This window comes from Macaca nemestrina, chromosome 3 (assembly GCF_043159975.1).
Source record: "Macaca nemestrina isolate mMacNem1 chromosome 3, mMacNem.hap1, whole genome shotgun sequence".
Classification (NCBI taxonomy): domain Eukaryota; kingdom Metazoa; phylum Chordata; class Mammalia; order Primates; family Cercopithecidae; genus Macaca; species Macaca nemestrina.
In genome coordinates this window covers 27,920,148-27,932,265 of record NC_092127.1, presented here as the reverse complement: position 1 = coordinate 27,932,265, position 12,118 = coordinate 27,920,148, and the positions used below count along the sequence as shown (strand labels likewise).

The window sequence follows — 12,118 nt, the reverse complement described above, 5'->3', positions numbered from 1 at the left end:
ATGATAGTATCATTCATACAGACATATGCACACACACACACACACACACACACGATTATATGCACACATAAGTTTTTCCCTGACAAACCACATTTTCTCCCTGTTATCCTGCCATCATGAGCACACAAAAGAATGCCCACTATAGCAGGAAGCACAGAGAAAAACACATAGACTTCATAATTAGGACAACGTGAGTTTGATTAGAAACTCAGTCACCTATTTGTTAATTTCTGTGTATTTCACCTCCTTTATATAAAGTAGAATAATAATGCTGCGTTCTTTTTATTTTTTTTATTTTTTGGAGACAGAGTCTCACTCTGTTGTCCAGGCTGGAGTGCAATTTGCATGATCTTGGCTCACTTCAACCTTTGCCTCCTGGGTTCAAGCGATTCTCCTGCCTCAGCCTCCTGAGTAGCTGGGATTACAGGCACCTGCCACCATGCCCGGCTAATTTTTTTATTTTTAGTAGAGACTGGGTTTCTCCATGGTGACCAGGCTGGTCTCAAACTCCTGACCTTAGGTGATCTGCCTGCCTCAGTCTCCCAAAGTGCTGGGATTACAGGCATGAGCCACCACATCCTGCCAATGCTGCTTTCATTTTATCATTTTTGAAAAGTACCTAACCTAACAATACCCTTATAAAGAACTAACAGTTTACGGGATCATCCTGTGTTGTATTCTGCTTAGTAACTTAAAGTGAAAATACAACTTAACCATATCCAAAGAGTGTATTTTTATCATGATTTAAAAATTTATAAGCTACAACTATTTTTCATATATTATTTTGCTTATATAAACGATCACATAAAATATAATACAGTGCTTAAATAAAAATTATCATAGAGTAAAAATATTATCTTTATTTATATGAATTTTTAAGAAGAAAAATATATTTAAGTAACTTCTCCAACATCAGACAGCTGATAAATGGCTAAATGTCAGGGGCATAATTCAAAAAAGACCTTTTTACCGGCAAGTACATATTCTACTTCCTATCTTTTCTGGAAAAAAAAAAAAAAGAAAAAGAATTTTGGTTTCGAGTTCTGAATTTTTGGTGATTTTCTAATACCAACTAGTAAATTTACTTGTCTTTCTTTTACACATAGCTTCTAAATCCTTGTTTTTGTTTTTGTTGTTGTTGTTGATTGTTTCTTAGTCCTTTCTCTTTCAATTATATTATTATTATTAATTATTATTATTATTGCCATGGAGTCTTGCTCTGTCACCCAGGCTGGAGTGCAATGGTACCATCTTGGCTCACTGTAACCTCCGCCCCTGGGTTCAAGTGATTCTCCTTTCTCAGTCTCCCGAGTAGCTGGGATTACAGGCACGTGGCATCACGCCCAGCTAATTTTTGTGTTTGTAGTAGAGACGAGTTTTCACCATGTTAGCCAGGCTGGTCTTGAACTCCTGACCTCAGGTGATCCGCCCACCTCGGCCTCCCAAAGTGCTGGGATTGCAGGCATAAGCCACCCATTAGTGGCCTCTTTGAATTATTTTTAAAGAATAACCTGGTACGTAATTTTGGTTAATCAAGTCATCTTTATGACGCTGTTCTAAAAAACACATTTAGTCAATCTGAAGACACACTTTGGCAATTCAAACATGTATCAATTTTTCCAAAGTACTTTAATAAAAATAAAACTCTTCATTCGAATGTCAATCATTGCCCTTCAAATACATGCAAACTACATCTGTTAATCCATTTTGGTTTTCCAATGAAGTTAAAAAATTTGACTGTGTAAATAATTGTTTTTGATACATGGTGATAACTGGTGAAAAGCTCCTCCTGCTCTAAAATAATCTTGGAAGCAGCATTGAGAACCTAATGTCTTAAACTATAATCAATGAGAATTGATGATATTCATAGTTATCAAATATTTCTAACTGTTCATTTCAGAACTACTGAATCCCTTAGCTTTTCTCTATGTTTCAATACAACTTGAAACTTAAATTCACTAAATTATATAACTTTGCTTAAGAAACAGCTTGTACTATGAGAGCAAGCAAACAGACCATATTGTGTAAAGCAACAGGAAAAAGAACAAAGAGAAATTGGAGAATGAATCTTGTACTCACGGAATGCTCTATAAAATTCTTCAAGAGCCAGGTGCTTGTCAGCATTGAAATCATCGTATTTCAATAAATCATACAAAGTACAATCAAAGAGATCCTTGCCAAGTTCCTCCTGTTTTATCACCTAACAAGAAAATTATAACCATACCTTTATATTTGTATCTTAAAATTTCTATAATATAATTTATTATATGTAATAATCACATAATAGATCATTTCATGTCTGCAGCAGGGCAAAGAACTCAATTTTGGAAAAATCCAGGTTTTTAGTTATTGAACAATTATTTTTAACCTTTTCAAAGATATAAAGTTATGATGTTAAGATAGGTAATTACAATTTTGTTCAAATGTTCTAATATAAAAGTTTCACAGTGAGATGCAACACATCTGAACATTTAAAGAACATTTTGTATTTCATGCATTTTCTTTGCTCCATTTATACTGCCTCAAGGAAATACTTCTGTATGAAAATTGCCTCCTGTGTCTCGGTGACCTATGTCAAAATAAAACAGCGGTCTTTCCCAACAGAAATAGTGAGACAGTTTTTTCCAACTTTTTTGCTTGTACGATTTGTAAAATAATGAAGTTAGGTTATTTTTTTCTTCTCTGCCTAAACTCCTCCCCAGCTGGAAGTTAAGTCATTTGAGATTGTGCATGAATTCCCTCGGTCACAAAAGAGCTATTAAGCAAATGACTGTTTCCAGGAGCCAGATAGAATTAATGCACCAATTGATGATGAAAATCTATCCAGGCGTGAGTGAAGAAAATCATCAAACTTCTTTTCTAGTCTGTGCTCTAGTCTATGGACTGTGGCTGCAGCTTTTTGGTACTCTACTGATTTTGACTATTTCCTGTCATATAACAGAGCTTCCCAAGATTTTTCAGACATTTCTATTGTGGTAGCTGCATAGCTGTGTCCGTGGTTTTTCATACTCTCTCACATACAAAGGCAGGGGTTTGTATTGCTTGAAGCTGTGCATCACAGTGGTTGGTTGGTTTGTTTGAAAGGTAGTGCAGTATAATCAGAAAACGAAGGCTTCAAAATCAGGTGGCTCTGGGTTCGGGACCTGCCAACGCCATTTAATACCTCAATAATTTCTGGCAAATCATTTAAGCTTTCCTCAGTTAGAAAATGAATGTGAAGATTTACACACACACACACATAGAGTCAGGTGTAAGACGTAACATACAGCATATACTCAAAAGTGATCATTTAACATTAAAAATAGTAATTTTTACATAATGCATTGCTTCTTTAAATAATTCACTGCAGACTTCCAGACATTGGCTTGTGCATGTTATGGTTGCACATTCACAATGAATTATCGTTTCTTTTGGTGGAGCAGAATGTCTTGGACTTTCTTTAGTACAGCAAAGGCAGATTGGCGATGCTACTTTCTAAAAATCCTCAGATGCTTTTGAGCTATTTTTTCACCTTTTCTGGAACACTCCTGTGTTGAACGTTTCATGATGTCTGAGTGTAGATAGGCTGAGGAGATAACTCTGAAAATGGAGCTAAGCATCTGGGTCACAGGAGCCTCCAGCACCCTCTCTAGCCAGCTTAACAGTGATATGTAATGTTAGCACATGCGGTGCTAAATAGAACTTTTGCAACTCAGTGAGTTCTTTATTTTTGTGTATGTACCAGTGTTAAAATTATATTGGTTAAGCTGATTATTTGTTACCTTGAAGAAGAAAAAAGGCAGAAAGCTTATCTGGTTTAACTGACCCATATACATAGAACTTGTAGATGGCAAGACCTAAACCTTTGCACAGTCCAGCTGGTTGGGTTAACAAAACTACCTAATGCTGAAGCCATCTCTTCTATAAGCTTAATAAAATATATTTTTATATATATAATATATGTTTTATATATATATATATATAATATATAACCATTTTTCTATTTAGAAAGCAACAGAGCTCTCAGTCATTCTCCATTTGTTACTGGTTAGATCATAGAAAATGCCTTTTGACTTTTCCTGGGGGCTAGGAGTAGGGGCAGTGTGCACAATTCTATCCCTTTATGCATTAAAGATGTGCGATGTTAGCGTTGTAATATTTGGGATGCAGTGGCACCAGACTTTGTTCAGACATTTTATGACTTTTAGTCTCTTATTTATTTGTAAATAGAGAGGAGCACAAAGATGGGGGCAAAGCTTTTGTCATTTTCTGTCTCATGTTTATTTCTGTTTTAATATTTTACAAACTTAATGTATTAGACCAAGATACTGGACTTCTCACTTTATACTTACCACTGGCTCTTGCATAAGACTAGTTTGATCTTGATTTGATCTTGGCCTTGACTTGGTCATGATGATACAGCTTACACTGGGCAGGCCATTTTAATGCGTGTGACCTTGAGAAGCCGGTCCTGGCTAATAAACTTCTTATTTTTTTAAGCCCTTATCATCTATACTGAAGCGTATCCATGCATAGGACAAAGCAGATTAATTTTCTTATTCTAAATATTTCAAATATGTGTCTGCTCATTTGTCTCATTTTAGTGGTCAATGAAATACCCCACTTAAAACATGATTCTTAGTAATTATTTCTCTCCTTCGTGTGTCCTGATGGGAAGCTTTGTCACATTCTGGTGTCTACTAGTGAGGGAGGTACTTTCCTATGACTTTTCTTCTTTTCTGTTTTTTTCCCATGTTTACTGAGGTATAATTGATATAAAAATGCCACATATTTAACATATAATGTTTTATGTGTTTAGAGGGCATTTCAATCAGCATGGAAAAATTGGTTTAGATATCCCGAATTTTTGTCTGTGTGTTTGTTTTTGTTTTTGTTTGTTTGTTTGCTTGTTTGTTTTGAGACAGAGTCTTGCTCTGTCACCCAGGCTAGAGTGAAGTGGCGCATCTCGGCGCACGGCAACCTCCGCCCCCCGGATACCCAGAATTTTTATAGCTTTACAGTCATGAGTGTTTGATGGTCAGAAAGAAAGTATGAAAAACTATACAAGTGGACTTCCTTCCTCAGTCCACAGTAACCACTCTTTGGCACGGGGGATCCAAACTTGTAGGACTTTGATAGTTCCTTGCACTTCTTTCATTTAGTGTTTGACACTGATTCCAAAAAACTCACTGTAGATGTCTCAAAAGGCACATGTTAATCCTTGACTAGCAATTCATGACACTGCCAGATTCACTAAATATATTTGAATACATATTCGAACATCTCGTGATGATACTTCATGATCTCATGCTATTCGTTATCTCATACCATTTTACCTCTTATAAAATGATATGAGATAATAAGTGGTATAAGAGGTAACAAGATACCATCTTATGATCTTGATTGGTCAAAAAGACCAAGCAGATTTTCACTTGTTACCTCTGATAAAATGGTGAGGATGTTTCCCAAACCTACCAAAGTTGGTAAACTCCTTAAGGAGTTGGATAGCCTTAAGGCTATCAAAATAAAATCTTTTACACTTTTTTTTTCACTGGTCAGAGGTCAAGTTATATGACTCTTGGGCCTCCCAATGGTTTGGTTCAGTGTGAAAAAATAGAAGTATTAGCAGAATGGATGGCCTCAGGGGAGCTCAGACACACAGCATGGAAGAGGGAGTATATTTTGAACTTCAATGTAATAGAATTGTCAGAGTTGCACAAGGACTGTAACAAATCAGGAATGACTCACTGTCTTGGTACTGTATTCTCTTTTGTTCCAAAATAAACAATAAAAAAACCTTGGACATCCTCAAAATGAACTATTCTCTTTACTGTTTTTACTATTCGCCTTCACTCACTTATTTAATCATCCATTCAACAAATTCTTTCAGACTACCTACTATGTGTCAGGCATTGTCCATAACCCTGAAAATACAGCAGACAAGATAGACAAAAATCTTTTCCATATGAAACTCATATGCTGGTGAAGGGAGAGCAAAGAAATATAGTAGTAAATATATATACATTTTGCCATAGAATGAAAAGTGATATAAAAATAAATAAAAGTGAGAAGAAGAATTGAATGTGCCAGAAGTGGATGTAAAGGTACTGTCTCCCTAGTGTAGAGAGGTATGGGTGTTAGATTTCTAGGATTAGGGGAAGATTTGGAAGTACAGGATTATTATGCTGACTTTCATGGAAGATATACAAGACATGGGATTGATTTCGATAATGTGAAGGCAAGCCATGGCTATGAAGCTATGGGTGTAGGGGAGAGAAGGACAGAAAAGTAGGATCTTCTAGTTCTATGTTCACTTATTTACTCTTTGGTGGGGTCAGGTGAGAAACAGCAATCGTGAACCCCAGGAGCAATGCACCACTCATAAGTTGAAGTTATTTGAGTTCTTCTCCATCCTTTGTAAAAATATTTTCCCCAAACTAATCATGATCATGTTGAAGTCATATGTTCAGTGCCCAGTGCTCCTCTAATTAAGAGAAAGCCCATTTGAGTCTTATTCAAGTTGAGGAGAGGAAGATATATTGTTACTTTACTTGCAAACATGTACATTACTTCAAAGACCAAAGGTAAGAAAATAAGTATATCCCTTTGGTAAGAATGTACATTTCCAGGTATTAGATGTATGCTTCTCTCATACAGTCAATATAAGTTGGTTCCTGGGCTACTTGGTCTGAACAGCTTCTTGTCTCCTCCCTTTCTTCCTCTCTTCTTTTTCCTTTCTTCCCTCTCTCTTTCCTTTCCCTTATTTTCAATCAATATTTGCCCCAAACTATACTAAGTGCTGAAGGTGAGTTAATAAGAATGACACAGTCCCTGCTCTCATGGAGTTTTTATTCTAGAGACGATGACTGGAAACATGCAATCTAATTGTTAAGTGAGATAATTACATATTATCAGCAGTACTCTAAAAAATAGATCATGTGAAAGGACAGAGAGTTAATAACTAATATTGCACATTTTATGTGTTTAATTATATATAACAAATGCTATCCTACAAGAGATGTATTTTGTTGTTATTGTTTTTGAGAGGGAATTTCACTTTTGTTGTCCAGACGGGAGTGCAGTGGTGCGATCTTTTGTTGTCCAGACGGGAGTGCAGTGGTGCGATCTTGGCTCACAGCAACCTTTGCCTCCCAGGTTCAAGCAATTCTCCTGCCTCAGCCACCTGAGTAGCTGGGACTACAGGCGCCTGCCACCACGCCCAGCTAATTTTTGTATTTTTAATAGAGACGGGGTTTCACCATGTTGGCCAGGCTGGTCTTGAACTCCTGACCTCAGGTGATCCACCCGTCTCAGCCTCCCAAAGTGCTGGAATTACAGGTGTGAGCCACTGTATCCGGCCTGGAGATGTATTTTTTAAAAGATTTGAATGGAAATAATTAAATTAAATTTTCTTTTAGGTTTTCTAAAGTGCCTAATATAACATTTAAAACAAATCAATATAGTCATCTTTAATTCTTTTTAAAGACCAGTTGAAGAGAGATCATTATTTTTATTAAACCACTGGTGGAAAGAAAAGTATTTTATTTTTAAGGTGTCCTACATGGCTCACAAAGATTTTCTGAACATGAATACCAAGTTTTTAAATGCATCTTGACAATGTAAAGATACTACAAACAATATGTTTAATATTTTAAAGCCTAAATGTTAATACTATAGTTATCTTGTGTATGTTATGAACAGCACTTAAAAAATAACTGAAACTAATTACTAACATTTTCAGGTACAATTGAAAGCACTAATTTTTTAATTGTGGCTTTGAACTGGGCACATAGCAACAGTTACAGGCTTTATCTTTCTCTGTTAAGTGATCATTGTTCCTCTTATTATTCTCCAATCTTTAGCTAATGACAAGGAAATTGCCAGCACTACTAAGATCCACGTCCTGGCATTGACAACGTCATTCTAAGTCAAACACCTGGTTTCTGCTGCCTTATTTTGTATTACTGATGGGATTATGGGCATTTAAATGCATGAAATAGTTGTCCATTCTGCTCTAAGGGATGATCTGGACAAATATCGTTGTTCTTTATACTCGCTGATGTTAAATAGGATTAATTACCATGGCATTCCCTGGAAATTCTCACTTAATCTCAATCTTCTATCCATACAAGTGTTTATTTATTTGTATTTAGTTTGTCCCACTGAAACAGCATTTTATCTGTGAGATAAAATGGTTATTATAAATCTCATAGCAAATAAGTATGTTGACTAAACCAGAACCTTTTTAGAAATACTTATAATTGTGAAAGGCTTTACGAACTCAATGAAAGATCAAGTGTTCATTTCCCCATGTAACATTTCTAATGATTTTTAAAGAAAAATACTTAATTTATACACATGCTGCAAAAACCTCATTGGCAGTCCCATCTTGTAAGCTTGAAAATATACACTCTTATTTATGCTCACTTTTAATTTAATTCTGTAAGTATATTCACATATGGCAGTCATTGATCAAATGGTATTTAAAATCAAATATGTATAACATAATAATCTAAATCCTGTGAATAAGTAGTTCTTTTCATTATTTTAATAAACAGCTGACATACGTGTATATAAGGGAAGTATTTTACTCTAATATACATTTTCTTTTCTTTTCTTTTCTTTTTTTTTTTTTTTTTTGAGACAGAGTATTGCTCTGTCACCCAGGCTAGAGTGCTATGGTGCAATCTCGGCTCACTGCACGCTTGCCTCCTGGGTTCAAGTGATTCTCCTGCCTCAGCCTCCCCAGTTGCTGGGATTATAGGTGGCTGCCACTGTTCTTGGCTAATTTTTGTGTTTTTAGTAGAGACAGGGTTTCACCATCTTGGCCAGGCCAGTCGCGAACTCCTGACCTTGTGATTCACCCACCTCCACCTCCCAACGTGATGAGATTACAGGCGTGAGCCACCGCGCCGGCTCCTGATATGCATTTTTAATGTAAATCCGCTTATGAAGATGACAGAATCTAAATGGAGAAAAACCTAAATCAATATACTCTATACAGCAGCTTATTTCATAATCACAAGGGAATGACTTTGCTCACTTAAATTCTATCAGTGTTATTTTATCAAATGGGGAAAGGGCCAAGAAGAAGATTTTCCATATTGTTAGCACCATTTTACTTCAAGTCCTCTGTGTGCTGCTGACAAAGTAAGGCCTCCATTCTACCAAGTGAAGCCTGCTGTGCCTCCCCTCATCTGACACTGTGAACCAAATATACAGGGCCACAATGCCAGAAATAGTTGCCTATGTTCCTCTAAGGAACACTCTGGACAAATGCTTTTGTATTTCATACCCTGGTTTGTTTCTGTGACCCAGTGAAATCTATGGCTCCCCATATTGCTTTGCATAGTTCCCAGTGTGGCCCCAAACCCATGCTTCTCCAACCTAAACCCATCATTGTGTCCTCTGGAAATCCTGCTCTCTGACCAGAAAACTCTATTTTGTCCTCAATTTCTTATACAAATATCTTCTTCACCATACTGACTTTAGAAAAATCTGACTGCGCCTTAAAATTATTCGTTCAGTAATTTTAATGAATTTAATCAGAGGTTATTTTTTCTCATATCTGTTCTACTTCAGTGTAAGAAACGTGTAGATAACTGCTGTATAGGCACTTCTGGATTATGTTTCCCAAGCAAGTCGTTTTCCACATAGATAAACAGAAATATATAGATATAGTAGATAGATGGATAGATAGAGATAGATGATAGATGATAGACAGATAGATAGATAGACAGACCTCACTCCTTTGAATCTCAGGCCATTCAGTTACATGACTCTCCTATTCTCTCCCCAAAGTTTAGCTCCTGTTTCTCAGTATTTCTGTCTACCCATAGTCTTTCAATATTCCCGGAGACTTAAATAATAATGTGAATAAACCACCCAGAAGAGCTCTATGCTCCTTTTCATAAGAAATTATCATTAACCTTCTTTCTTGAAGTGACTTTTTTTCTACATGTCAGCCTGTCAGAAAGAACATTCCTATACCTAAAGTTATATCACTCAGAATTTTGTTTTCAAGAATTGCACATCCAGGTCTGTTTTAGTGATAATGTATGTTCTTGAAACCATAAATGTGTTGTGTGGCTAAGTGGCTGATGACAGTAAACATACCTACAATACTTATGGGAGAAACTAAGATGCCTTAGTCAAGTTTGTGACCATTCTTTCAAGAAAGAAAGTTCTTTACATGTTTGTCCAGGCTTTTCAGGGATTTATTCTCTGAGACATACATTGTAAAATTAAGTCAATTTAGACCATAGCTTTTCAACCACAATTTTCACTTAAGCAAGCATTATTGAAGCTCAGATTTTACAACAGCCCCAAAGAGAATACTGAATTCTTACTGTCGGAGAAGATGGCTTAAGAGAAGGAATACAAAGATCCAGATAATAAAGACAAACCTCAGACACCTGTTTATATTTTAAAGGGAAAAACTAAGGTAGAGATTTCACACCTTATGCAAATGGCATAGCAAGTACTTTTGCTTCTTCTTTGAGTACCAGAATCAGTTACTGGTAGACGAAATAGGACGATTCAGAGTTCCACATCCTCATTCTGAATAGTATTCAGACAATATAGCACAGATTTAAACAACAACAACAAAAAAGAGAGCCACTCAGAATTAAAGAATCAAATTATTATATATGCATTTTCAATAAAGAGAAAATAAGCAATGGAAAACAAAGACACACAAACAAAAAAAAATCTGTGTTTGTAAAACTTTAACTTTTTCAGATAGTAATTAAGGCACATATGTGAGAGAGAACAGTTCTGTTCTATTCCTGCAAAAAACACATTTGATAAGTACCCCCTATCTTATCATGTAAGGCTCTATTTTTTGGAGAGGCAGAACCCCTCAAGAGAGGGGTAAAAGTGGGTGTGATACATACTTGAGGAAATTGAAAACTATGAGGATTTATTTATTTATTTATTTATTTATTTATTTATTTATTTATTTTTGAGACGGAGTCTTGCTCTGTCGCCCAGGCTGGAGTGCAGTGGCGCGATCTCAGCTCACTGCAAGCTCCGCCTCCCGGGTTCACGCCATTCTCCTGCCTCAGCCTCCCGAGTAGCTGGGACTACAGGCGCCCGCCACCTCGCCCGGCTGATTTTTAAAGTTTTTAGTAGAGACGGGGTTTCACCGTGTTAGCCAGGATGGTCTCAATCTCCTGACCTCGTGATCTGCCCTCCTCGTCCTCCCGAAGTGCTGGGATTACAGGCTTGAGCCACTGCGCGCTGCCCGAAAAATATGAGGATTTTACCTGGCTCTGAAGATGTAAAATATATGGCATAAGACAGAGACCAGGAATTTCCACTAGCCTCTAGAACTGCAGATATCTGTGCCCCTTTGGGAAGCCTATGATAGATACTGCGATTAATCTTGATATTGTTATCAACTCTACCTTCCTTAAAAATGAATGGCAACTTACAGAATATATACCTTGCCATTCGTTTTCAAGGAAGGTAGATGTTGATAACTGTGAAGTGTGATATATTTGGTTATACAAATTTAGGAGGAGGATCTAAAATACAATCATATTGTTTGGCATAATAAAGAATTTAGAGCCCCAGGAAAAGTACAGAAATTAGAGTTGAGAGACAGAATTATCCATTATATCTAGGGTATAAAGAATGCAAGGCTCATTCTATACAGAATACAAGGAAATAAAATATAAAGGATGGACTCAATCTAAACTGCATTTCAATGTGTGATTTGTGTAATATGTAATGTAAACCCACCCTCTATCTCTCTTGTACATCTTCAATCAAATATCCATGCCATTTTGCAAATGGATTTTTTTTTTCAGAGCTCAAAGGGAAGTACAAAAGAAACAACAGCGCCTACATCAAAAGAGTGGGAAAAGTTTAAATAAACAACCTATAAAGCATTTTAAGAACTTAATGAATCTCAAAGAAAAGTAAAAGCCAGCCAAACCCAAAGTCAATAGAAGAAAAAATATATAAAAATTAGAACAGAAATAAATTAAGTTGAAGAAAGAAAACAATACAAAAGATAAGCAAAATGAAAAGTTGGTCTTTTAAAAAGATAAATAAAATTGACAAACCTTTAGTCAGACTAAGGCAAAAAGAAAGAAAACCAAAATAAATAAAATCAGAGATGAAAAACTAGACA

At 36.1% G+C, this 12,118-nt stretch overlaps 1 protein-coding gene across 7 annotated transcripts in view; it reads right to left on the bottom strand.

The window, feature by feature from the left end:
• LOC105488649 (follistatin like 5) overlaps nucleotides 1-12,118 on the bottom strand; it is an 813,494-nt gene that overhangs the window by 377,289 nt on the left and 424,087 nt on the right. For 6 of the 7 annotated variants that reach the window (XM_011752911.3, XM_011752910.3, XM_011752909.3 and 3 more), the window contains exon 6: nucleotides 2,080-2,200. The exons of the other annotated variant lie outside the window; for it this stretch is intronic. In XM_011752911.3, the coding sequence (XP_011751213.2) occupies nucleotides 2,080-2,200 (121 nt within the window). The remainder of the gene's footprint in view (nucleotides 1-2,079; nucleotides 2,201-12,118) is intronic. 7 annotated transcript variants of the gene reach the window in all.